Source organism: Agrilus planipennis, unplaced genomic scaffold (genome assembly GCF_000699045.2).
Source record: "Agrilus planipennis isolate EAB-ADULT unplaced genomic scaffold, Apla_2.0 scaffold251, whole genome shotgun sequence".
NCBI lineage: Eukaryota > Metazoa > Arthropoda > Insecta > Coleoptera > Buprestidae > Agrilus > Agrilus planipennis.
In genome coordinates, this window is record NW_020439110.1 from 1 (window position 1) to 27,479 (window position 27,479).

At 30.4% G+C, this 27,479-nt stretch overlaps 5 protein-coding genes and 2 long non-coding RNA genes across 8 annotated transcripts; 5 read left to right on the forward strand and 2 right to left on the reverse strand.

Annotated features, from left to right (window-relative positions):
• Positions 1–1,481: 1,481 nt before the first annotated feature.
• On the reverse strand, positions 1,482–4,651 carry LOC108740418 (apolipoprotein D; the record flags this gene model as incomplete). Its single annotated transcript, XM_025977544.1, is given in 4 exon segments — positions 1,482–1,574; positions 4,121–4,206; positions 4,280–4,410; positions 4,470–4,651. Coding segments are annotated over 4 exon segments (424 nt in total), but the record flags the coding sequence as incomplete, so codon positions are not given.
• A 631-nt stretch (positions 4,652–5,282) lies between these two features.
• Positions 5,283–10,392, forward strand: LOC108740419 (gamma-tubulin complex component 6). The gene is made up of 11 exons (XM_025977543.1): positions 5,283–5,526; positions 5,585–5,799; positions 5,860–6,127; positions 6,197–6,484; positions 6,642–6,850; positions 6,969–7,258; positions 7,444–7,666; positions 7,717–7,951; positions 8,004–8,196; positions 8,252–10,010; positions 10,095–10,392. Exons 1-11 carry the CDS (start codon positions 5,328–5,330, stop codon positions 10,344–10,346), a joined length of 4,131 nt encoding a protein of 1,376 aa, XP_025833328.1. The 5' UTR covers positions 5,283–5,327; the 3' UTR covers positions 10,347–10,392.
• Positions 10,393–10,404: 12 nt separating this feature from the next.
• LOC112905348 lies at positions 10,405–11,358 on the forward strand. The gene is made up of 3 exons (XM_025977540.1): positions 10,405–10,586; positions 10,639–10,831; positions 10,887–11,358. Exons 2-3 carry the CDS (start codon positions 10,788–10,790, stop codon positions 11,356–11,358), a joined length of 516 nt encoding a protein of 171 aa, XP_025833325.1. The 5' UTR covers positions 10,405–10,586; positions 10,639–10,787.
• A 3-nt stretch (positions 11,359–11,361) lies between these two features.
• Positions 11,362–13,062, reverse strand: LOC108740421. The gene has a single exon (XM_018474732.2). It carries the CDS (start codon positions 12,892–12,894, stop codon positions 11,461–11,463), a length of 1,434 nt encoding a protein of 477 aa, XP_018330234.2. The 5' UTR covers positions 12,895–13,062; the 3' UTR covers positions 11,362–11,460.
• A 420-nt stretch (positions 13,063–13,482) lies between these two features.
• Positions 13,483–14,675, forward strand: LOC112905349. Its single transcript, XR_003231725.1, has 3 exons — positions 13,483–13,934; positions 14,285–14,491; positions 14,624–14,675. It is a non-coding gene; the product is annotated as an uncharacterized LOC112905349 (long non-coding RNA).
• A 2,159-nt stretch (positions 14,676–16,834) lies between these two features.
• Positions 16,835–18,737, forward strand: LOC108740433. Of its 2 annotated transcripts, none has more exons than XR_003231723.1 (4): positions 16,835–17,336; positions 17,679–17,885; positions 18,018–18,183; positions 18,358–18,737. It is a non-coding gene; the product is annotated as an uncharacterized LOC108740433 (long non-coding RNA). The 2 variants fall into 2 exon arrangements; XR_003231724.1 differs by lacking the exon at positions 16,835–17,336 and adding an exon at positions 17,348–17,491.
• A 1,934-nt stretch (positions 18,738–20,671) lies between these two features.
• Positions 20,672–26,849, forward strand: LOC108740454. The gene is made up of 16 exons (XM_025977545.1): positions 20,672–21,190; positions 21,352–21,738; positions 21,803–22,101; positions 22,154–22,459; positions 22,512–22,691; positions 22,747–22,917; positions 22,970–23,109; positions 23,168–23,303; positions 23,904–24,143; positions 24,204–24,405; positions 24,595–24,775; positions 24,844–25,132; positions 25,312–25,471; positions 25,524–25,738; positions 25,801–25,935; positions 26,241–26,849. The coding sequence occupies exons 1-16, from the start codon at positions 20,929–20,931 to the stop codon at positions 26,385–26,387; spliced, it is 3,450 nt and encodes a 1,149-aa protein (XP_025833330.1). The 5' UTR covers positions 20,672–20,928; the 3' UTR covers positions 26,388–26,849.
• The last annotated feature ends 630 nt before the right edge of the window (positions 26,850–27,479 follow it).

The window sequence follows — 27,479 nt, forward strand, 5'->3', positions numbered from 1 at the left end:
CAACAAGAATTTTCTAGAGTTGTATAATTTCGCGAGAAGAAAGCAATTGTTCAGCAATAATTACTATAACTAATTATTTGAGGAAAATTATTTTAACTCAAATTTACCTGTAATTATATTATTGAGCGCTCGTTCTTATGATGACGCAGAAATTTTAGAAACTGTTGTAAGTAACAGTAATTAACCAAAAGCCAGCATAAATAATGTCAAGGTTGATTAAACAAAAACAATTTATAGAAATGGGAAGTAAAACGGATGCGCTTTATCATTTATTTACACCCAAGAAAATAATTAGAGCATTCCATGAGAATTTAGAATTGCAGCATCCAACAGGCTAAATAATTCAGTTAAAAATTAAACAGAAAATGTTAATTAACGCTGCTTTTCCTTTGCTAATATTTTGACAAGTTTATTACATCCATACGATTTTAATCGAGTACAATCTTGTAATCTGCAGTATTGACAAAACAGTCTTGTATGAAAATAAATAAAAGTAAAACAAAAACACTGGTATGATAGGAGACGAAAAATTAGAAGAAGTGACTGATTTTAGATATCTAGGAAGTTAGATAACTCAGGATGGAAGAAGCAGTAGAGATACAAACAAAGAATAGCACAGGAGTCGTTTTCAATAAAAGGAAGTCACTTCTGTGCTCGAAGACGGTTAATTTATAAATTCGAAAAAGATTGTTAAAGATGTATGTCTGGAGAGCGGCGATGCAAGGGTGCGAACCATGGACGGTAGGCGCCGCGGAAAAGAAAAGGTTACAACAAGGAATATGAGAATGAAGTCAATAAGAAATAAGCGAGATTGGTTGTTAGGACACCTTCTAAAACATGAAGGTCTTGTCAGAGATATATCATAGGTAGAAGCAGGAGTTAAAAAGAGCAGAGGTAGATTTAGATTAGATTACTGTTCGCAAACAGATAAGGATGTGGGTTGTTCTAGTTTTAACCGAGCGGCATGGCCTAGAGGTCTAGACCATTGCTTAGCATTCGGGAGGACGCCGGTTCGATTCCGGGTCCGTCTGCCTTGGTCCAAGTTTTTCTGTGGTTTCCTTGGATCACTTAGGCAAATGCTGAGGCAGTAATATTCCACAGATAATCTTTCACTCTCTTCTGTCTTCATTTCGTCCGTCTCATCTTTCTCACCCGAACCACCACCCACCCATTCCCACGATTCCGGAAAGCAGGCTGAAGAGGGCCTTCCGCCCTACCTTCCGGCATAGTCCGGAGGGACTGCCCGCCCACTAGCATTACTAACTGGTGGGAATGAAACACCCAAAAGTTTTTTTTTTTCTAGTTTTAGGGAAATGCGAAGATTGGCTGTGGATAGGGAAGAATAGAGGTGCTTGTCCAGCCAGTCTTAGGACTGAGGACCTTATGATGATGATGATTCCACATAAGTAATGTCAGATATAACACCAGTTGTAATTAATTCAAAAACAAATTGATAATAATGCAATTAATAAGGTACTTACGAGCATTTAACGAAAACAAATCCCCACAGGACCAAACTACCGAATAAGTATCATAATCGGTATCCAAAATCCAATACGGTGCCGGAAAAGGTGCTGTACAGAAACAAAGTCTTTGTTAATAAAGTATAAGTGATACACTGCTCCCTTATTTGTACGATAAATAATCGTTGTCAATATCTAATGGCTTATTTAATTGGTGACATATCAGATAATTAAATTAAATTATTTCCTGTGAAATTGCGTATACAATCTAAATAATATATAACAGATTCTGCACGTGTGTCCTGTAACGTAGTTAGAATTACGCGAGTAGTTAATTGCTATGCAGTTAATCAAAATTATAAGTAAACTAATAAAAAAAATACAAAGTGTAATTATACAACACGCTACTGAAGTAAAACTTCTTCAAACACACAAACATACCGGGATAGGGGTTGAGGAATTGGTTTAATGGTATTATTTGTACACTATGCTTCGCACGGGTGCAATGATGATAGTAAAAATACTATATAATGTCTTTATATACAACAGTCATAGCTTTTTTGTCATTAGACAATACAAACCGGCCGGTACCGCCGCAACCGCTATGTCCCTTCGAAAATATTCATTTAAATTACATGCTATAAAGGGCCAAATTAATCTACATTACATCTACAAAAGTACTTAATTGGATAAGGATTAATGCTATATTGCTTAAAATCGCTTCGTAAATAAACCATTAATTCTCGTAAAAAGTAAAGGATAAAAAATGGTTATTGTGGGTTGGTTATCCCTAAGAGATAGACATATACCATCGCGGACTTTTTTGTAGACCTTTTCAGAGTGTACAATACTGTAGTATATTATTTTGATCTATCTCGTAGGGTTCAGCCAGCGTTTGCAATGTAAGCGCAAAAAAATGTGTTTATTTACGACATCATGTTACAAACCTCTAAAATTATCAGTGTTTCTCTACTATATTATGCATGTATTATACATATAAACCTTCCTCTTCAATCACTCTATCTTTTAAAAAAAACGGCATCAAAATCCGTTGCGTAGTTTTAATGATTTAAGCATACATAGGCGCAGACAGTCGGGGAAATGCGTTGCACGATTTCGTTACATAGCAACTCGCATGAAACGAACTTACTTAAGGTACTTAATTGGATAAGAATTAATGCCGTATTGCTTACAATCGCTTCGTAAATAAGTCATTATTTCTCATAAAAAGTAAAGGATAAAAATGGTTATTGTGGGTTATCCCTAAGAGATAGACATATACCATCGCGGACTTTATTGTAGACCCTTTTAAGATGTACAATATTGTAGTATATTATTTTGATCTATCTCGTAGGGTTCAGCCAGCGTTTGCAATGTAAGCTCAAAAAATGTGTTCATTTACGACATCGCATTAGAAACCTCTAAAATTATTAGTGCTTCTCTACTATATTATGCATGTATTATACATATAAACCTTCCTCTTGAATCACTCTATCTTTTAAAAAAACCGCATCAAAATGATTTTAATGATTTAAGCATACATAGGGACAGACAGCGGGAAAGCGACTTTGTTTTATACTATTTGGTGATTATTAGATTACAAGAGTTGAAAGCCTTATCTGTTCAACAAACTTTTTTATTATTCAATTACATGCGTTATTTTTTTTAACTACCCACAACATGTTTAAAAAATGCCTAATTTACGTGTTATATTTCGAATGCATTTTTCAAAACAATTTTACATTTTCTGCTTCAAATACCTAAATAGTAACAACAAAATAGCCCATTGCATATGAATGCTACTTACGTATGTTTCCAATGTCTGTAATAACGGTATATTATAAGAAATCAGATTAATTATATTATCGGACAAATTACGGGGAAAACATAAACGCACTAATTGTAAGTAGGAAAACTTTTAGCTCTAGATTATTTCAACCATGAGTATTTTTTAATAGTGAATGTATCTAAAAGCTGTTAAATAGTTCAAGAACTATGTTAATTTTGTTTCGATCCGAACGATACCTAGACCACGAGATAATTATTAATTATTACTGTTGTCATTATTGACGTTAAATTACAAATTCCCAAACGGGTCCAAACATTTCAATTTGTAATTTCATACGCCGCGTTTAACTTGAAAATATTAGTGTATGAAATAAATAACGTATTCTTTGAAAATTTGCGGATATACTTTCATATTTAATTACTTTTATCCAATGCAAAGCTGTTCATTCGATTTTTGATTGATAATATTAATTTTTGACTACTTATCCGATGGTTACCACAGAATCGAAAAGAAATAAGTATATTTTTTTAAAGATCGATATCGTGCATTAAAAATATCTTTTTTGAATGGTTGAGTTGAGTTTCTACGTGATATTCATATACAACCGAATTCGTTTATTATGACTCCGCCTATATTGACCAACTGTTTAACATGAAGTAATTGCAGTGTTAAGTTTGGTTTTCATATTAAATTCTCTATAGGAAAGTTTGGATATAATGACTCCGTTTAAAATGGCATATCGTTTATTGTGACTGATTTTCAAGAAATCATATGACGTGTTTGTCATTTCCCTGCGATGTCATTATAAACGGATTCTACTATAGGTACTAATATCTATTGCATTTTAAGAAAAATATATTTTTTTTACCTGAAGGAAGCGTTACAATTAATTTTCCATCTTTTGCATCTCCGTGTATTGTTGCATTGCCATTGATAACGTTGTATTTGCCAGTTCTAAGTACAAAAAAGATATATATGTAATTACGAATTTTGTAATCCAATCCAGCGCTGTTATTTAAAAACTCACAAAATATTTTTTTGCATGTTTTCTACTCCTATTGTGTCTTCAGATTCAGCAGTATAGAGTGATGAGATACATTTGCCTCCTAATTCAAAAATTGCTGGATATTTTCTGTTTTCATACCACACACCGAGGTACTAGAACATGAATAAAAAGGGAATAAACAAATAATTATAAGTTTCATTAAGTTATAAACCTTCGATGGTATGAAATCAATTACAGTTTCTACATCTGGACATTCTCCTAATTGAACAATTTGAGCGTCAGAAAAACGACTTAAAATAAACAGTAAAACAATGAACAAATTCATTTTGAAATTACAATCTTAAACAAAAAGTTAACTACAACTGAATATTATGTTGGCTGTAATTTCATTAATATACCTGTGCAAAGTACGATCCTAATATATGTATTTTATGACCCATTCAAGGACCGTGATATAATATCATGAACTTTAATTTGATCACGTAACGTGGACTATTAGTCTAATTCATTCAAATATGGAGAACTTCCGGATATTTATTGATAATCATTCAACGCCGTAAATATCAGCCAAAAGTAAAACAATAACTTGTTGGTAACATTAATTAATACGAATGATCTAATTACTTTTTGTATATATAAAGTGGTAAAATATAATCCTCGATTAAATTATAATCAATAATATTTTGGACATGTGAATAGTCTTTTCATTTGAATTTTTGAATTTGCATTCCCGCTAATTTCCCGCGCTTGCGTAGTATACTGACCGTTGGACGTGGCCATAGTACCGCATTCTTTGGAATGAGTGTAACTTAAATTTAAATCTTTCCATAAAATTTCTGCTTACAATCTACGTCATTGATTTAAATAAATAATTTTAAATGTACTTTTCGTGTGAAATAGTCCGTCTGCCCTTCATTTTATAAAAATGAATAGTAAATGTTTTATACAAATCTGTTGTAACTGAGATACATCTTCATTTTTACCGCTAATCAAAAGTCAAATTTACCATAACCTCATAAAAATATAAGTAAATTATTTGTGTTTATGTCAAAAGAAGCGGCCCTTTGTAATGTGTAACTTTAAAGATGATTGTCTCATGGATTTAGTGTACAATAGTTTAGAAAATGAAAGTATATTTAATTTACTAACAAAATTGTGTGAAAAATATGCTGCCCCTCATTCAAATATATTTCCAAACGACAATGTAGTAAAATCTCTACGTTCTAAATGCTTTGATATTTTACTTTTAAAGAAGAACATACAGAGCGGTAAAAAGTGTATTTTACTGAAATTATGTGGAAATTTATTACAGAATGCTCTATTCAGGTGGTGTAGAAGGATTGGAGAGTACAGATGATCCTCTGTGTCATTTACTGGCTTGGGAATTTCTTCTAAGAACAAAATACAACAATTTTAAATATGCAGATAAATTAAAAGATGTTTATGAAAAAATCAGAAGATTAAATATAAAAGAAGATAGTTTCCAAAGAGTTCTTTATTTACTTATAAGTCTTAAAAATTCTCCATCAAATAAAAATAACGTAAGGGAATACTGTTACGTAACAAATAGTGATATATATAGTTAAATGACTTTGTTTTAGGGAGGTCTATTTAATCGACAATTATATCCTTTTCTAGAGACTTCAAAGTTTCATCCTGAACCACTTTCTACAAAAATTAAATATTCAGACAATGATTTCCATTTAAAAAGTACAATATCAAAACAAGATGTAATTGGAAATTTAAGAAAAAAAGATTCATTATCTCAGTACTGTGATACTAATAAAAATAGTAATACTAATTTTAAAAGTCCTAGAAGCATATTCTCTGATGATGAAAGTTGTATGCTTCAAAGAGATAACAATCAAGGTGATTAGGATCTAATAAATGTAATATACAATAGGTAAGGATTACAACTGATTTTTTTTCACTTAAAAGATAACAGTAATGAAGAAGATGGTGATGAAAGTGGCAGTGATGATGTTTGGGATATCGCGTGTAAATCAAGTATTAGTGAACGAAGGACCTGGGAAAGTGCAGGCATTGCAGAGCCTAAAAAAGAACTTCCTTTTGTTACTGAGGCAACTTCTAAAGTCAGTATATGGATGCAAAACTTAAAAACTTCTTATATGGATAATTTAATTGTAAAAGACCTTAATGCTGCATCAAATTCAGTGACTAATATTTCATATAGAGAATTTGTTAAAGATGTCAAATACTTATTAGGTAAGATTTTTCTCATATATTATATAGTTTTCTTTATTTACTTATTACCAGTAAAAATTAAAATTATTATTTTTACATAATATATAAGGTGCATGGTTAGAGTAGAACTTAATATTAAGGGTTTCTGTCATTTTCACAACTTATCCCTTTTTTTTAGTTGGAATCACTTCAAAAACCTTTCAATTATCTGAGGAAGGTGAACTTTGTTTTGTACCTAACACAGTTGTTCAAGGATTAAGTATTACTGCAGCAAATTCTTATTCCCAAAATATGTTATATTGTGGTTCTTGTTATAAAGGATTAGCTGACCTGACTACTACAGATTGCTTTTCTGGAAAATACAAACAAGAGGGGCACATTTTCAAGGTATTTTTTTCGTTTAAATTATTGTTTTTTTTTTAAGTCAAAACTTTGTTTCTTGTAATGTACAAATATGTAGCTACTTTTGGATTAAAGAAGATAAACAGATATCAAAATGTTTTAGGAGATGTGTGAAAGTATTAAACGTTATTTAAGCTACTATCGTGTAGCAATTCTTTCATTACCAGATACAACAAACTTGTTAGCACTTCAAGAATATATTAGAAGTTTGCAAGAACACTTTAAAGTTCTTACAAGCATATGCAAAGTTGGTCCATTTAAACAAGATCAGAGAATTCCCCATGGAATGGAGCTTTTAAATTATTTTTATCAAAGAATATTAAGTGCAGTGAAGAAAGATATTCTTATGGTACTGTATGCTGTATTTTATCCGTGTTGTCAGCTTTATTATCAGTAAGTTCCTTTTTTGATTTATCTAAATTTTAATAGAAAATTAAAAAATATTGATCGTATTATTATAGATCTGTTGGATTTAATTTTCAATTTGGTAAAAAAAATATTCCAAATATTGTAATTAGTTGGATTTATAATTATTTTTCATTTATTTTTCAACATATAAATACATATGTGGTTTTTAGTCGCTTTTTAGGTCAGTGGATTTTAGAAGGTGATTTAAACGACCCATCGGCAGAATTTTTTGTCGAATCGAATCCAAAATATATTTCAAGTAGAGGTAGAACTTACTGGACCCGTAGCTATTCGATTAGAGAAGATGTTGTGCCAGATTTTTTGATTGAACTAAAAGATAGCATTTTAGCTTGTGGAAAGGCTATGAACTTGTTAAAACTTTGTGTCCCAAATGTAAGATATTTATTTGAAGATTTCATTTTTAATTATTTATGTTATTTTAGTCTCCATTGTGTTGTTATATTTTGGAGAAGAGGCCCATACTGTTTACCTCGTGTGTAACTGCTGAACAACTTTTAATTTTAGAGCAAAATACTTACACTTATTATTTAAATGCCATTTCGAAATGTGGTCCGCATTTATCCTTAAAAGAGTTAATCGAAAAGAAAAAACTTGAAGAAAACGTTTTTCTGGGTTTAATAGCCAAAAAGAAAGCAACTACTTTAAGAAGAATTGAATGTAAAATTAAACTCTCTTTGTTTGAGATTCCTTTATATTGAGAATTTTCTAGTGGAACGCCAGGAAAGGATAAAAAATAAACTGGAAAAGAAGAGAAATGAAATTATCTACTTAAAAAACCAATATGATGAAGCACTAACAAAAAGAAAAATTAAGGAAATTGAACAACTGAGAAGAGAAATACAAACTAAGGAAGCAGTTATGAAAATGGAGATAATTGAAATGAAGATTTTTCAAGAAGAAGCGTAATGTGATCCTATATTTCAAAATATTAGTTTGTTAATGTTAACTTTTCTTTAGACAAAATTTAATCGATTATTACAATGAGCTATACAAAGCTGCAGACAAGTACAGAACCAGCATAGAAAAAAATACTGAGAACATAAGAAAATTAAATCTAGAAGACTGCAGCAACCCCTCATGCAACCAATCTCCTACTTCTACAGAAGATGCTGGCATTTCTGTAACTCTTGTAACAAGCGAAACCTTTCTCTCTGCATCAGATGACTTGCAGAGTAAACCTGATATGAGTGAGAATTCAGAAGTTTTTGTATCTGCCTTGGATTATGTTTCAAATAGTTCAACAGTTATCGAAAATGGATCTACAAAAGTTTCCAAAAAGCAACTGTATTTGGACAGCGATATGGTAATTAAAGAGGAGACTGAGGAACAAATGAACTATAAAAAAAATCAAAAGGCTGCCCAAATAAACAGGGAAAAGTCCAGATCATCTCAGCTGGAAAACATGTTGAAGGAGGATAATATTGGTCTCCCCAAGTTTTCCTATAATTTTTCGTGGTCCACTTCACAGAATATTGAAAGTAAAAGCAGTGAGAATTTTACAAAAAATCGAGTGCAAAATTTTGAGGAAGCCAAAGAAAACAAATTAAAATTTCTAGAACAGGAATATGGCGAAACGTCTTCCTTGGAAGACATCATTAATGCAAATTTAAACAGTACAAAGGGATCTTCAAACTCCATAACGATTGAAAATAAAGAGGTCACTGCCCTTACGCAAATTTTCCAAGAAAATTTTCAAATTGCTCGCAGAAATAAAAAGAAAGTACTAGAGACTGAACTTGGCTTATATAATTACACCCCAAACGATGCAAACGCCAATTTGGCACTTACAGATGAAAAAGCTGCTGTTGGAAGTATTACCAACAGTCCTATAGACTGGTGTATTTTTAATGAAGAATACGTAAAAAATAATTTCCCAGAGTTGGCTCAGAATAACGTTGACCTCACTTTAAACTTACAATCAGTTAAACCAGATTCAAGAGGAAGTAAAATGACCCCTATGTCTGTCGATACTCCTTCAAGTGACTTTTCCCTTAGCAAACGAAGTTACGTTTCTATAACCAGTGAAGACTTACTAGACAGTATACAAACTCCTGCATCTGAAGAGGACTTAAAATTGGAACCGATAAAGCAAGAGCCTGTATTCAAAATAAGTCACAAGAGCAGTTCAGTCTTCGATATAGCTGGAAACTTACAGAAAAATATACTTCCAGATCGAATTTTGCCAGATGATGCCCAACAAGTGTCTGCTAATTGTTTGAAATTGTACCTACAACAAAGTGTTGCTATTCCTCTTAAAATGCAAATGAATTTGGTCAACAATGAGTTACTCAAATTCTTCGTAGAGGAGTTGGGCTGTTTAGAACATTTAATAAGTTTGAGAAGTTATTTCTTTCTCTTGGACGGGCAATTTGCAAAAAGTTTAACTGATAAATTATTCGAAAAATTGTATAGCGCTAATTTCCCCATCGATCTTGTGAACTGGAGGACTTTGCACATCTTGGTACAAACTGCTTTTGATGGGCATTCCTCTAATATCCAAGACAACTCTGATAGATTGTCTTTTCGTATTAACAATTTACCAAAGGCTTTTGACTTAACTGATCCAGAGGTTTTAGATTGTATTTCATTGACCTATAAAATTACCTGGCCTCTAAACATTCTAATTCCTTCCGATATTTTGAACAAGTATGACGATGTTTTTAAATTATTGCTGAAACTCAGGAGAGTTTCATGGGTGCTTCAAAAAATGTTTTCAGTAAGTTCAATTTACCAAATATTATTATTCAATGTACATATAATAAGAAGTTAAACGTTAATTTTCTTTCAATTGGGTTTTTAGGAATTAAAATGTCTTATAAAAAGAACAGAAGCCAAAAAGGTTCCGTTACTTTTAATATCTAATCAGTACAGGAGGTTGCATCAATGCAGACATATTATGACCCATTTCGTACAAACTTTGCAAAATTATATTCACGGGGAAATACTTCAGACTAGTTGGCAATTTTTTGAAGAACAATTGTCCCAAGTTTCAGACTTGGACATGCTATATGAACTACACACAGCATACATTAAAAACATTTTGTTTATGTAAGTAAAAAAAAAACTATGAAAGTATTTCAAAAGGGAAATTTTTGAATATTTAACTCGTGTGTAACTGCTGAACAACTTTTAATTTTAGAGCAAAATACTTACACTTATTATTTAAATGCCATTTCGAAATGTGGTCCGCATTTATCCTTAAAAGAGTTAATCGAAAAGAAAAAACTTGAAGAAAACGTTTTTCTGGGTTTAATAGCCAAAAAGAAAGCAACTACTTTAAGAAGAATTGAATGTAAAATTAAACTCTCTTTGTTTGAGATTCCTTTATATTGAGAATTTTCTAGTGGAACGCCAGGAAAGGATAAAAAATAAACTGGAAAAGAAGAGAAATGAAATTATCTACTTAAAAAACCAATATGATGAAGCACTAACAAAAAGAAAAATTAAGGAAATTGAACAACTGAGAAGAGAAATACAAACTAAGGAAGCAGTTATGAAAATGGAGATAATTGAAATGAAGATTTTTCAAGAAGAAGCGTAATGTGATCCTATATTTCAAAATATTAGTTTGTTAATGTTAACTTTTCTTTAGACAAAATTTAATCGATTATTACAATGAGCTATACAAAGCTGCAGACAAGTACAGAACCAGCATAGAAAAAAATACTGAGAACATAAGAAAATTAAATCTAGAAGACTGCAGCAACCCCTCATGCAACCAATCTCCTACTTCTACAGAAGATGCTGGCATTTCTGTAACTCTTGTAACAAGCGAAACCTTTCTCTCTGCATCAGATGACTTGCAGAGTAAACCTGATATGAGTGAGAATTCAGAAGTTTTTGTATCTGCCTTGGATTATGTTTCAAATAGTTCAACAGTTATCGAAAATGGATCTACAAAAGTTTCCAAAAAGCAACTGTATTTGGACAGCGATATGGTAATTAAAGAGGAGACTGAGGAACAAATGAACTATAAAAAAAATCAAAAGGCTGCCCAAATAAACAGGGAAAAGTCCAGATCATCTCAGCTGGAAAACATGTTGAAAGAGGATAATATTGGNTAACTTAGCAGAGATGTATATTCTGTTTACAAATATCCTTTCAGGTAAAAATACCTTAAGAAGAAAAACATCTAATGGAAACGTAAGCATTTGACAAAAATTGTATTAAAATTTTACAATTTTTTGCTTTTTTATATTTTTGGTATTTTTTAAATTAAAGTTGTGGCCTATATTTTCAATATTGCCATCATTTATAGTATTTACCACTAATTTGTTTTCCTGTTGTTGTGTCACATAGGCAGGACAGTCCTTCTTCAAATGTGTTACATCTCCACATATGTTACATCCTCCTCCTTGTGGATATAATCCTTTGGGATTATCAGGACACTGTCTCGAAATGTGGCCCTGCTCTTTACATATGAAACATTGGGCGAATTTGTAAGAATCATTTTTTACAACTCTGCATTCGAAATGTGTATGTTCGGTTGAGCCACATTTGAAGCAAATGCCAGTTGCTGTTGTCTCTGTCATGTCCATTGAAATGTTTGGACATTCTGAAAGAACATGTCCTGATCTTCTACAGTTGAAGCAGAGCTTTTTCTTTTCTCTTGCAAGTGCTTTCTCAGCTCTTCTTCTCTCCAATTTCATAGCCTTCTCTATTTCACTCCTTGGAACCCCTTTACTAATTAGATCCTTTCGCAGCTGAATAAGTTTTTCACCATCTTCTTTTTTAACTGGAAATCCATCAATATACATTAGCATAACATTTTTTCCACCTATCACACATTCTTCTAGTCTCGGTTTACGGCGATTTTTTTCTTTTCCATTTTTAAATGTCCTTTTGTTTTCAAATTTATCATTTCTTTCATTTTGTTTGAGTTTTTTACCGTGAAACATTTTTTTGTTCTCTTCCTTTTTGTCTGATTTTCTCAGTTTATTCTGTTTCTTTTTTAACCCATTCTCGTTATTTTTATATAACCTATTATTTTTACTTTCAATTTTTGATATGCTAACTATTTCTTCTTCTACTACTTTGTTTTCTGCTTTTATTTCCTTGTTCTTTTTTGTTTTCTTCCTGCTTGATATATTTTCTGTTCCAGGCTGTTCAGTTTCCTGACCTTCCTCTTTACCTGCCTGATATTTATGTTTTTTACTTCTTTTTACGTCTTCTTTACTATTATTTTCAACATATTCTAATTTTGTGGTGTTTCCTTGCTGAATGGTTAATTTTGCCATTTGTTTTTTATTTTGGAATAACTTTTTTGAGGAATCCCATTCCAGAGCTTCACTTTTCTCAATTTGTGCATCAATGTTTATAAGCTTTTTGTGTTTATTATTTATTTTATTTCTGTGATTCTTGATATCAACTTTCTTCTCCTGTGCTCCACTTTCTTCATCAGAAAAATCAACCCATTTTGTTGGAGGTTCTTCAGAATTATCTTCTAAATAATTTTTATACGAATATCCTTCTGTGTTATCTTCAAACTTGTCGTGTTTCTTTTCCTCTAATTGTAGTTTTATGATATGCCATGGCGTACTTTCTTCAGGTTCACGTATATTTGATGCCTTAGATCCTTGTGCTCTTGTAAATCGAGTCATTTTAAAAATACAGCTGATTGTTTTTAAATGTCATAACTAAACAAGATTTTGCTGAAACAACACATTTTTATTATGTCTTAGAGCACACTGTTGATATATTAATAACCTTTGTTTCATATTACAATTCATTTAGGTTAATATCATTACTGTTACAGGTTATATTAAAATTTATATCCATAGATAAGTCTATATCTTAGAATTTGCATAGTGGCTAGCGAGCAGTCAACGGTTTGTTTTCTTTTTTGTTCCGATAAAAGTGTTTTAAAGTTAGTCCCAATATTTTGGCATGTTGTCTGGTATTCCCATAAATCATAAAATTAATTATTTTAATGATTTTGGAGTTTGATTCTAATTAAACAATGTTTTGAAGAATAAAAAGAAAGCTTTCATGTTGATTTTGGATTTACATATGTAGACTATAGTCACAATGATAATCAGTTTTATGTATCTATGATTTTCCTTTCATTATTATTAATAACAACAACATAATTCATAGATATCGTATAACATTTAAGGACGTGTGAAACAATTAAAACTGAGTTTTAATAAATTAATTATTTTCAAAAAATCAGTCTGTGAAAGAAACAGTAAAAATTATACGTCTTTGCTGTTCTACGATTCAAAAAATGGTTTTATCATTAGAATTTTAAATATTTCGCGCCAGTATAGAAATACAGTGTACCCTTGCGTCAAGGTCGGTAACGCTCAGGTAGTCTCGTTCCCAGTTGCATTTACGTGATTATTTATACACAATAATGTCTCGTTTTATATAATTATCACGATAATTCGTTACAGTGGATGCATTTATATTGTATTACAGTATTTTTTAAACCGGCATAAGCAACTACCAACGACTATTTAGAAAAAAGAAGTAGTACAAAGTACATATTAAATATAATGCGAACTTCGTCGAGACTAACAAATTTCGTCGATGACGTACTTCCTTCTCGCTCCACTCGCTCAAGCTCAGTGGTGGTCTGCTCATCTGCTGTCTGCTGTTGCTTGTTGCATTACGTTTTGTTCCTGTTAGGTGTGATATGGTATGCATTTTTGTTAAAAAAATTTAGAAAAAGTGCTAGTACGTACAAAATTTCTATCACACTATATTCTGGAATTACAATTGTATCGTTTATATGTTTATTTGTTTTTTTATTATTAAATATCGGATTATTTTTACGATTCCCATTGATTAAGTTACTAATTGTAAGTAAATGTATTCGCCATATTTGATAATTTAGAAAAAGAGTGGAAACTTGTTATCAGTTCAGTAGAAAGTATTGATGATTTTAGAAAGTTTTTTTATAAGAAAATTACTGTTTTCATTCGTTAACCTTTTTCTGCTGTACAAAATTATTATTTGTGGCTTTAATGTGTTCTTTTCTTTTTACAGGTACACTTAAGAATACACTTTTTTCTGGCTTTGCCTATCGAATCTTCTTTTATCAGTTCAACCTTCAGCAATGGCAGAAGCAGAACAGTAGAATTAATAAGGAGCTTATCTTTCCATCAGTCTGATTGTTGGCTTAATATGGGAAAAGAAGCATTAAACTTGTAAATTTTCAACGTAGCAGGAACCCATTTTGCAGATTAATGAAAGGTATGTTGTGCATTTATTATTTTGTCGGTTACCTGCCTGCTTATAACTTTACCACCTTTGCTACATTAAAGTATTACTGATTTACTTGTTTTAAAAATGGCAATTAATTACTTTTTTTGCTTGTTTATATAGATTGTTCAACCAATGAAAAGGAATTGCAGTTAATTTTGAACTTGTGAGGAAGTGAAACATTAAAATGAGAAGCAATTACTCTGAGTGCCATTTTAGTAGAAGCGTCATTTATTTTAAGAAGCTCATCTAAATTCCTAATCGCATTTTCCCGAATTTCATTGCAAGAGTCTGCTGTAAGTTTAATTATGTTCTGTGAAAGCATTTCAACGACCACTTCACATTTAGAAAAATGGCCTGAGTCAGGAGGATTTTTTACAATAAATACTGCAATATTGGGAAAATATTGTTTGTAACTTTTGTTATCAGACACCATAGCATAAGCTGTCCACTGCACAAACGCTTGGAATTGTTCTAATGGAAGATTCCTTAATAATCCTGCTATTCCCTTAAAAAAAAAGATAAATGAATAAGCATTATATATAAATTTGATGTAATACCTCATAACAATCATATTCAGGTTTAGGAATTATTACTTGTAATGCTTTTACAAGTAAATGTTCATCTTCAATTAACAGAAAGGGTGAAGTGTCTTGAATGAAGTTTTGAACATTTCTTTGAAATACTGAAAGCATTCTAACAGGTGCAGTATTCGACTTAAAACAGGTCATTAAACTTAATACTGTTGCCAGCCTTGCATTACTCATATCTAGTTTTTTGGAATAGTTCTTGTTTATGATGGCTTGATAGCAACGAAAAGCTAAATAGGCAGTTTTTCCTCCGTGAAGATTCATACCTTCTGCAAAATAAATGATATACATAGGGGATTTAATTACTGAGGTACATTTATTAGCACAAGTTACCATCAGAAAAAGTTTCAAAAACTGTAGTGTTTTCAAGAAAAACAAATTCTGATAAAGAGCTTATAGTATGTAATAAACTATTCTGATTGAGTGCTGTCCTTGATTGTGATAAAAACATTCTCAAATCATCCAAAAACATAAGTAATGGCGATTCTTTATAATTTGCTATCCTTATATAGTCCAGAATTTTTACTACTTCAATATAAACATCATTAAAAAATACAATGTTCTCTGAATTTTGTAAGTAATTTAAAGTTAAATATAAACTGCCAACATTAATCAATAAGGTAATATTATCAGCTTGTCCTTCAGCATCGATTCTTGTAAGCATAAAATAAATAAGAGAACAAAGGTATTTGTAATCCAATTCTTCAAATAAGTTTGAATTTTCTTGTAAACAGTTTTTGGCCTTCAAAACACATTCTCCAAAAAACTCTTCCAGTTGAAGTGGTAAATGTCTTTGAAACTCTTGTTCCTCTAAATCATTAATATTTTCAGTACTTCTTCCTTTCAACTTGGCCCACAATTTATGAATCACATTATGGGTCTTCAGTTGACTTCTCTGATAGGCAACTGTTTGTTTTAAATCCATTGCGTTAAAAGAGTATAAATTAAAAATATCGCTCAAATACGGTTTTTTAAACATATACTATTTAAATAAACTTAAATTTCGTTGAGTATAGAAATAAGATCCACTTAAATTAATGTCTGTAGTTTGCACTTTCAACATATTATTCACAATAACTAATTTCTATAGTAATAAATAATGCCTTAAATAAATTTTCACAAAGTTACAAAGATGTAAATATTAAAGGTATTCAAGGAGTTATTGAATGAACATTTAAAATGCTGAAGATTAACAGGTTATGTTGGCTTTTATATTTATTTTTGTGTGATAATACTGTTCTATGAAACTAACTAGCCATAACTATAGATACGACTATAACTGCCATATACACATAATTATTGGGCGTGTCTCCTGCACGGTCCAACGACCACAATTTATTAATTAATCGCTGCTGGAATCTACAGCATAGATCAGAAATATGTAATACTTTTCTGTATATCTACTTTACTACTATATATCTTATCTATTTCAGGGGACCATAGTCACACGGATATTAGTATTGTGTATCTATGATTTTCTTTTCATTTACCTACGTTTTCATTATTATTAATAACAATAACATAATTCATAGGTATCGTATTTTGGAGTTTGATTCTTATTAAACAATGTTTCGAAGAATAAAAAGAAAGCTTTCATGTTGATTTTGGATTTACATATGTAGACTATAGTCACAATGATAATCAGTTTTATGTAGCTATGATTTTCCTTTCATTATTATTAATAACAACAACATAATTCATAGATATCGTATAACATTTAAGGACGTGTGAAACAATTAAAACTGAGTTTTAATAAATTAATTATTTTCAAAAATCAGTCTGTGAAAGAAACAGTAAAAATTATACGTCTTTGCTGTTCTACGATTCAAAAAATGGTTTTATCATTAGAATTTTAAATATTTCGCGCCAGTATAGAAATACAGTGTACCCTTGCGTCAAGGTCGGTAACGCTCAGGTAGTCTCGTTCCCAGTTGCATTTACGTGATTATTTATACACAATAATGTCTCGTTTTATATAATTATCACGATAATTCGTTACAGTGGATGCATTTATATTGTATTACAGTATTTTTTAAACCGGCATAAGCAACTACCAACGACTATTTAGAAAAAAGAAGTAGTACAAAGTACATATTAAATATAATGCGAACTTCGTCGAGACTAACAAATTTCGTCGATGACGTACTTCCTTCTCGCTCCACTCGCTCAAGCTCAGTGGTGGTCTGCTCATCTGCTGTCTGCTGTTGCTTGTTGCATTACGTTTTGTTCCTGTTAGGTGTGATATGGTATGCATTTTTGTTAAAAAAATTTAGAAAAAGTGCTAGTACGTACAAAATTTCTATCACACTATATTCTGGAATTACAATTGTATCGTTTATATGTTTTTTTATTATTAAATATCGGATTATTTTTACGATTCCCATTGATTAAGTTACTAATTGTAAGTAAATGTATTCGCCATATTTGATAATTTAGAAAAAGAGTGGAAACTTGTTATCAGTTCAGTAGAAAGTATTGATGATTTTAGAAAGTTTTTTTATAAGAAAATTACTGTTTTCATTCGTTAACCTTTTTCTGCTGTACAAAATTATTATTTGTGGCTTTAATGTGTTCTTTTCTTTTTACAGGTACACTTAAGAATACACTTTTTTCTGGCTTTGCCTATCGAATCTTCTTTTATCAGTTCAACCTTCAGCAATGGCAGAAGCAGAACAGTAGAATTAATAAGGAGCTTATCTTTCCATCAGTCTGATTGTTGGCTTAATATGGGAAAAGAAGCATTAAACTTGTAAATTTTCAACGTAGCAGGCACCCATTTTGCAGATTAATGAAAGGTATGTTGTGCATTTATTATTTTGTCGGTTACCTGCCTGCTTATAACTTTACCACCTTTGCCACATTAAAGTATTACTGATTTACTTGCTTTAAAAATGGCAATTAATTACTTTTTTTGCTTGTTTATATAGATTTTTCAACCAATGAAAAGGAATTGCAGTTAATTTTGAACTTGTGAGGAAGAGACAATTGGATATTAATATAGAAACCACTGAAACACAGATTGTCTGCAGTGGTATCCCTCTTGGATTTGGCTTGCTTATCACACTTGTAACTTTCTGCAATAAATTAATTAAGGTGAGAATGAATATTAATTGATCTTTATTAGACTACAGCATAAATTTAGATTATTTTTGTATCTATGTGTATTTTTTTAACAATTATCTATTGTCCACAGCCTAAATTAATGTTATCCTATGTATAGGAGTGTAGTTATTCCTTAATTGATATATTTTTTCTTCATTTCTGCAGATTGTGGAACAAATAAGAGAGAATTAAAGTTCTGAAACAACCAATGTCTACATGGATATCTTCTTTCGTGGACTGTATTCTTGATTTGCTGTTTTGATCTTCATCTAGCAACGTTATGCAGTTAAGCTTCAACCAATGAGTCAAAGCAACTGAAAATTTATTTGAATTCTACTGAAACAACAAATTTTCTGCTGTGGTAGTCTACCTGGATTTGGTTTGCTTTTCACACCTGCAAACTTTGGAAAATTACACTACAGTTAATTAAGGTGAGAATACTATATAGAATTAACTTTAATTGCTCTTAATAATCTGTTACCACCGTATCTGTTTCAGATCGACGTTGGAGAAGACAAAGATGACCCCGTGGTTAAAATAGTTGTTTATCTTGCATGCTCTATCTAGTAGAATTCATTAAGTTCATTTTATTCAAATTAATTTTTTATTTTGCATGCTTATTTTTGTTCATTTTATTTGAAGTGATTGTTGATTGTAGATGTTTTTATTTTTTTTTAGTATGTAGTAGTAGTGTTTGTTCATTTTATTTGAAGTAATTGTTGATTGTAGATGTTTTTATTTTTGTATGTAGTAGTAGTAAAACTAACACGTTTAGTAGTTGTAGTATAGTTTAACCTTGCTTACCTCTTCGCTTAGCTTACTGCATATTCTTACTATAAATTGCTTTGCATTTACCCTACGAGTTCTACATGATTCAACGTTTCGTTATCGTGTGTGTTTCTTCTCACCCTTGTGGAATTAGGGAGGGCCTCCCCGAACGACTTCCCTTGGGCTTAGCTATTTAGTTGATCTTAAAAGTGTCTTATACACTTTTCGCGAGTCTACTCTAGCGTTACTTCCTTTCAGACAGGNAATGGAAGACAACAAACAATATTTAGAAGAAATTAATTATCCACTAATAATTAATATGGCAGGCCATTTTGCTATTTAATGAATGACAACAAAATATGAAATTCAATATAAATGGTTACAAAATAATTGCACAAATTTCTTAATTAATTTAAATAATTTGTTTTAAATATTTTCTCACTTTAGCAAAGCAGTAGTAATATAAGTCTGTTAATTGGACTGTTTTAATAGTACCTTACATTTTAAATGTTCTGAAAAAAGTAATATAAAATTTTAAAATCATGCTCTTATTTTAGATTAAGAATCTTGTATGTGAAGATAATGTTTTGAAACATGCAGTGGAAAATTTCCTCGAATTCTACAAGAAACAGAGCAGCAAGTTTATGTATGAGAAATCATATGTACCTGAACAAATGGACTTTATTTATAGTATAGATTTATAGCAATTAATTTAGCAGGGTATGACCATGAAAAATCATATAAACTGAATTTTCAACAGATAAGAAAAAACTTGGCACAACATACAAACATAGAAATATGCTAATATTTGGTTACTTGAATTATTCAAAGGAGTGCACACAACAAAAATTGTAACTGAATTCAATAAAATTGATTGTATATTTTGTCCCCAAAATAAAAGCTTGTATTTTAACATTGTCATTAAGAAAAGTGTACATTTGCAAAATATGTAATAAATATAATAAGGAAAACAGTAATGCAATATTATTAAATCTGATAGTACTCGTAGTGCAGCAAGTTAAATATGCCGACAACAAATGTAGGTATCGTTCAGCTTTCAACATTTTCCAAATATAGACAATTATATCAATAAATGAATTATTACTACTTATCAATTAAATAAACTGTCAATAAAGAAATAAAATGATAAAGAACTAATTACATAAACTCACTTTTCCAAGATATGCAGCAGCCTCATCACACAGGAAATGACATGATCCTTCAAAGGAAAATATTAACACTTTTGACTTGTTTTATTTATCACCTAAGATAAATATAACATCTAGAATTAAGTATTAATTGATGTGATGCTTCCTTTTTGTCGTATTAGGCAGTACGAACTGTAGTAACCACCAACTACGAACCGTATAACCCATATAACCTATCTAATAACTTTTGAAAACATTATCACTGCATTACCACTTAAAACATACGATCAATACATTCAAATTTATTTTAATGGATTACAAAGTGAACTAGAATGTTTTAAAAATACAATTTATCTCTGAATTAGTTAATTTAAAAACGCTAACAAGCAAATACTGACGTTTACTAAGCAGGGTTTTATCGGTTTTATACTATGCTGTAGATTCCAGCAGCGATTAATTAATAAATTGTGGTCGTTGGACCGTGCAGGAGACACGCCCAATAATTATGTGTATATGGCAGTTATAGTCGTATCTATAGTTATGGCTAGTTAGTTTCATAGAACAGTATTATCACACAAAAATAAATATAAAAGCCAACATAACCTGTTAATCTTCAGCATTTTAAATGTTCATTCAATAACTCCTTGAATACCTTTAATATTTACATCTTTGTAACTTTGTGAAAATTTATTTAAGGCATTATTTATTACTATAGAAATTAGTTATTGTGAATAATATGTTGAAAGTGCAAACTACAGACATTAATTTAAGTGGATCTTATTTCTATACTCAACGAAATTTAAGTTTATTTAAATAGTATATGTTTAAAAAACCGTATTTGAGCGATTATATTTTTAATTTATACTCTTTTAACGCAATGGATTTAAAACAAACAGTTGCCTATCAGAGAAGTCAACTGAAGACCCATAATGTGATTCATAAATTGTGGGCCAAGTTGAAAGGAAGAAGTACTGAAAATATTAATGATTTAGAGGAACAAGAGTTTCAAAGACATTTACCACTTCAACTGGAAGAGTTTTTTGGAGAATGTGTTTTGAAGGCCAAAAACTGTTTACAAGAAAATTCAAACTTATTTGAAGAATTGGATTACAAATACCTTTGTTCTCTTATTTATTTTATGCTTACAAGAATCGATGCTGAAGGACAAGCTGATAATATTACCTTATTGATTAATGTTGGCAGTTTATATTTAACTTTAAATTACTTACAAAATTCANAGAAAATTCAAACTTATTTGAAGAATTGGATTACAAATACCTTTGTTCTCTTATTTATTTTATGCTTACAAGAATCGATGCTGAAGGACAAGCTGATAATATTACCTTATTGATTAATGTTGGCAGTTTATATTTAACTTTAAATTACTTACAAAATTCAGAGAACATTGTATTTTTTAATGATGTTTATATTGAAGTAGTAAAAATTCTGGACTATATAAGGATAGCAAATTATAAAGAATCGCCATTACTTATGTTTTTGGATGATTTGAGAATGTTTTTATCACAATCAAGGACAGCACTCAATCAGAATAGTTTATTACATACTATAAGCTCTTTATCAGAATTTGTTTTTCTTGAAAACACTACAGTTTTTGAAACTTTTTCTGATGGTAACTTGTGCTAATAAATGTACCTCAGTAATTAAATCCCCTATGTATATCATTTATTTTGCAGAAGGTATGAATCTTCACGGAGGAAAAACTGCCTATTTAGCTTTTCGTTGCTATCAAGCCATCATAAACAAGAACTATTCCAAAAAACTAGATATGAGTAATGCAAGGCTGGCAACAGTATTAAGTTTAATGACCTGTTTTAAGTCGAATACTGCACCTGTTAGAATGCTTTCAGTATTTCAAAGAAATGTTCAAAACTTCATTCAAGACACTTCACCCTTTCTGTTAATTGAAGATGAACATTTACTTGTAAAAGCATTACAAGTAATAATTCCTAAACCTGAATATGATTGTTATGAGGTATTACATCAAATTTATATATAATGCTTATTCATTTATCTTTTTTTTTAAGGGAATAGCAGGATTATTAAGGAATCTTCCATTAGAACAATTCCAAGCGTTTGTGCAGTGGACAGCTTATGCTATGGTGTCTGATAACAAAAGTTACAAACAATATTTTCCCAATATTGCAGTATTTATTGTAAAAAATCCTCCTGACTCAGGCCATTTTTCTAAATGTGAAGTGGTCGTTGAAATGCTTTCACAGAACATAATTAAACTTACAGCAGACTCTTGCAATGAAATTCGGGAAAATGCGATTAGGAATTTAGATGAGCTTCTTAAAATAAATGACGCTTCTACTAAAATGGCACTCAGAGTAATTGCTTCTCATTTTAATGTTTCATTATATTTTAAGTTTTTTTTTACAGCGAATATTGAGTCGTGAAGAAGAGTTGCATTCAATGAATGCCAAATCAATTCTTATAATACTAAAAAGAAATGTTGATCTTAAGTGGACAAAAGTGGCCACAAATCAAAGAATAATTAACATTTTATGTCAGTTCATTATTTTACGTGATGATTATTTTTTAACACAACAAACAATAGATGTAAGAAAGTAATTTCACTAAAACATACACCCATCTAAACACCCATTATTTGCAGATTTTGTTAAGTATAAGTTTAACTGCAAAGCCATTTCATCTCAAACCTTGTATTAGTAGTTTGCATGTATTAATCGAGGCATGTTTGGGGTTTGCTGACAATGTGGTAAAAGTGATAGTTAGTATATTTATTCACCAACTGTTTAAGGAGAATTCATCCCTCTTTATAAAGGTAATTTTTCTTAAACTCTCCTCATTATTTATTTATGGTTCTTTGTCTTTAGGAACTGTGGAAAATGATTTTTGGGGAACCAAACACAAAAAATAATAAAATGGACACATGGAGTATTGCCAATTTAGTTTTGTCCCAGAATTTTGATTGCGATCAAATTTTTAAAAAATTTGCAGATGAAAAATTACTTGAGTAAAAATCAATTTACTATTTTAATCAAAAAAACCTTTTTCATATTTTTTGTTTCTAGTAACGAACTTGTTTTAAACGTTATTAACAGCCTTCAAGAACAGCCAACAGCATGGAAATTGCTAAATCTATTATGTAAATATGTGAAATTTAATGACTGGTTTAAAATTGAACGTTATATTCTTCAGAGTTTAACAGTAAGCATTTATTTAATGACTTAATTATTTTTCTACTTATGATTATTAATAGCTTTTTTATACAATGGTACATTAACCAGAATACTCCTTGTGATTATATGATTGCATTTTTATTAGTATGTGTAGCTTATACCCCATTTCATCCCGACATTATTGTTTTAATATGTTACTAACTTATATCTGCATAATTTGTCTCCTTCCCAGTGTAAATTATGTTCCCTATCCTGAATCTTCCATTTAACTCTACATTTTTTCTTATCAGTTCTCGCAATGTTCTTTAATCATATTCCATCTTCAATATTTGAATACTTTTCGTACTGCTTTCTACTTGTTTTATCTGTATGTTTCTTTACAATCAAGAAATCCATTTTATGTACTTTTCCTGAATTAAGTTCATTTCTTTATGTTCGACTGACCCCCATGAACTTCTTTGTTCCATATCTTTGCTGTTTACATTATCATAACATTCTTTGCAGATATATCAAAGAGAAATATTCTGCTCCAACATTCCTTGAAATTTCTGCTAGGTCCCAAGCATTCCCTGCCGTCGAGTTGGTTTTTCTCTTTAATTTTCTGATTATTTTTTTCTGCGTATTACAGACAAAAACATTCTCTGAAACATCGGTTTACATGTTCAGCAGCTTTAACGGTATGTTGATGAACAGAAGTGTGAATAATGAACAAGAGATGTGCTCATTGCGAATGATACTGTCCCTTTTATGTAACAATTTCATATCCTTAGTGTTCCCTTTAAATTGTTTACCAGCAGTTGTGGAACTTATTTCAACAATATCTAACTTATCAGCAACTTTTCCCAATTGGGCAAAAGATGCGTTAAGCGTAAGTAATGTTTATGTTATTTGTTTGGTATAAACAAGTTACTTAGTTCTCCCATTGTAGATCTTAAATGGTCGATTACAGAGATCTTTGACATGTATTATAACGAAAAATTTGGAGTGTGTAGTTGAAGTTGAAAGAGATATTGTGTACACAGCAGAATTGATTACTATTTCAAAAGATTGTGTGGATTCTGTACCTGCAGACAATTTAGACTTACTGAAAAGCATTGTGAACCCTGAACATGAAAATCTAGCTTTAAGAGGTAATGCAAGGACGGTGTAACAATATTTTCGTTAGAATTATTTTTTATAACACACATTTAGAGTTTAATAAAATGACAGTAGTCAGTATTTATCAATTCTCTTTCAGTTCATTTGGTGTTATCTTTCTTTTACTTGTAATCTCCTTACTATTAGCGGTATAAATGTAGGGTTTGAATTTATTCTCGCAGAATTCCTGTCGAGATACTCATCTGTGTGGACTCAATGTCTAATCCTTTACTCAAAAATAATGATACAGAGAGGAGGAGATGACAGTTTAGAATTGTCACAGGTTTTACAAAAAACTTTGCATTATTCTGATCCAAATGTCCAGCTACCCGCACTGTATGCTCTTTATGACTTATGTCACATGTATGTACATGAATGTTTTATTAATCTGTTCTTAATTTGTTTAATTAATATTTTTCCTTTTTTTCCAGCTACTTTGAATACTTTGATCCTATCATTCCACATCTTTTTACAGTTATAGATCAAAATAATGCGTCTGTTCGATTAGCAAGTGCAAAAATAATAATGGAATGTATAGATAATGATGTGATTAAGTTAAAAGATACATACTTTTTGCTCTTTATTAGCCTCATTATAGATCATAACGAAGACGTAAGAAAAATAGTAATTAAATATATGAAGCAAAAGTTCTTTGTTAAAAACGAACGGTTAATCGCTCAAAATTTTGTGTTCAGCGTTTTCCATCTTAATCAATATCATGTAAGTCAAAGATAAACGATGCTATCCGTCGTTTCTTCTTAACTCCTCTTTTTCCTTTTTACAACTTTTGCGAATTTTTTCTATTCTATTTTCCTAATTTTCTATTTTCATTTCCCTGTTAGTTAATTTTTAGAAAGAAGCAAACGTTTCATCAATAAAAAATAATTTTAACATTTAAGGATCATCCTATGTTACAACTGCCACCTTCAGACATACAAATTTTACAAAGACGTAGATATTTGCATCCGGATCTGTCCCAAATGTTCTACTTCTTATTTCGAAATGTCTCTAAGAAGACACAATTTAATATTATTGAGACGCTTGCCAAACAAGTTTTAAGTATTACAAAAAATGAAATAATTTTACACCGATTACAAAATAAATGTTACAGTACCAGCCCTTTCAAATGCTGAGGATTACTGTACAAAAGCAGATAAAATCAGAGTATTTGAAGACAGTTTGCTACTTATTTTGAAATTTGCTGTCTTAACTGAAACACTCAACATAACTGATACAAAAGAATTTTATGAAGAACAAATTAAGACAACGTTCAAAAGATTGTTAGGACCTGGAGGAAGCACCGGCACTCCCAAATATAACATTAAGGTATTTTGTAAAACTTTTTTCCTGAAAACCTTTTTTGTTGTACATTTTATTTTCATTTTTAGAATCAACATGGTGTTCTCAAAGTGGTTTTAAAGACTCTCCTTGAACTTCCAGAAAAAATTGGACTAAACTATTGCAACACATTGGAATTAATTTGTAGAACTACTGTCATTTTCATCAAAGGCTTTTTTGATGATGTAAGTATATTTAATGGAAGACAACAAACAATATTTAGAAGAAATTAATTATCCACTAATAATTAATATGGCAGGCCATTTTGCTATTTAATGAATGACAACAAAATATGAAATTCAATATAAATGGTTACAAAATAATTGCACAAATTTCTTAATTAATTTAAATAATTTGTTTTAAATATTTTCTCACTTTAGCAAAGCAGTAGTAATATAAGTCTGTTAATTGGACTGTTTTAATAGTACCTTACATTTTAAATGTTCTGAAAAAAGTAATATAAAATTTTAAAATCATGCTCTTATTTTAGATTAAGAATCTTGTATGTGAAGATAATGTTTTGAAACATGCAGTGGAAAATTTCCTCGAATTCTACAAGAAACAGAGCAGCAAGTTTATGTATGAGAAATCATATGTACCTGAACAAATGGACTTTATTTATAGTATAGATTTATAGCAATTAATTTAGCAGGGTATGACCATGAAAAATCATATAAACTGAATTTTCAACAGATAAGAAAAAACTTGGCACAACATACAAACATAGAAATATGCTAATATTTGGTTACTTGAATTATTCAAAGGAGTGCACACAACAAAAATTGTAACTGAATTCAATAAAATTGATTGTATATTTTGTCCCCAAAATAAAAGCTTGTATTTTAACATTGTCATTAAGAAAAGTGTACATTTGCAAAATATGTAATAAATATAATAAGGAAAACAGTAATGCAATATTATTAAATTTGATAGTACTCGTAGTGCAGCAAGTTAAATATGCCGACAACAAATGTAGGTATCGTTCAGCTTTCAACATTTTCCAAATATAGACAATTATATCAATAAATGAATTATTACTACTTATCAATTAAATAAACTGTCAATAAAGAAATAAAATGATAAAGAACTAATTACATAAACTCACTTTTCCAAGATATGCAGCAGCCTCATCACACAGGAAATGACATGATCCTTCAAAGGAAAATATTAACACTTTTGACTTGTTTTATTTATCACCTAAGATAAATATAACATCTAGAATTAAGTATTAATTGATGTGATGCTTCCTTTTTGTCGTATTAGGCAGTACGAACTGTAGTAACCACCAACTACGAACCGTATAACCCATATAACCTATCTAATAACTTTTGAAAACATTATCACTGCATTACCACTTAAAACATACGATCAATACATTCAAATTTATTTTAATGGATTACAAAGTGAACTAGAATGTTTTAAAAATACAATTTATCTCTGAATTAGTTAATTTAAAAACGCTAACAAGCAAATACTGACGTTTACTAAGCAGGGTTTTATCGGTTTTATACACATCATAGATACACTTTTGGAAATCAGAAATGTTAAAAAACTTAGATCGTAACCCTTGCTTTCAAAAATCTAAAATAATTGAACATAAATTACAAAGGCCAATGCTTAAATTTTCTTACAAAATCGTATCCATCTAGTTTCAGATAGTTAGACAATTTTTAATTACTTTTAATAAAATTAGGAATTTGATACCATAATCACTACTAAAGTTGTGTTT

Coding starts and splice junctions, on each gene's coding strand:
- LOC108740421 (XM_018474732.2), bottom strand. CDS start 12,894: ATGACTCGATTTACAAGAGCACAAGGATCTAAGGCATCAAATATACGT.
- LOC108740419 (XM_025977543.1), top strand. CDS start 5,328: ATGTGTAACTTTAAAGATGATTGTCTCATGGATTTAGTGTACAATAGT. Junction 5,800..5,859: donor CTCCATCAAATAAAAATAAC/GTAAGGGAATAC, acceptor ACTTTGTTTTAG/GGAGGTCTATTTAATCGACA. Junction 7,259..7,443: donor TGTTGTCAGCTTTATTATCA/GTAAGTTCCTTT, acceptor TGTGGTTTTTAG/TCGCTTTTTAGGTCAGTGGA.
- LOC108740454 (XM_025977545.1), top strand. CDS start 20,929: ATGTTTAAAAAACCGTATTTGAGCGATTATATTTTTAATTTATACTCT. Junction 22,692..22,746: donor TAACACAACAAACAATAGAT/GTAAGAAAGTAA, acceptor CATTATTTGCAG/ATTTTGTTAAGTATAAGTTT. Junction 25,133..25,311: donor TCCATCTTAATCAATATCAT/GTAAGTCAAAGA, acceptor TTAACATTTAAG/GATCATCCTATGTTACAACT.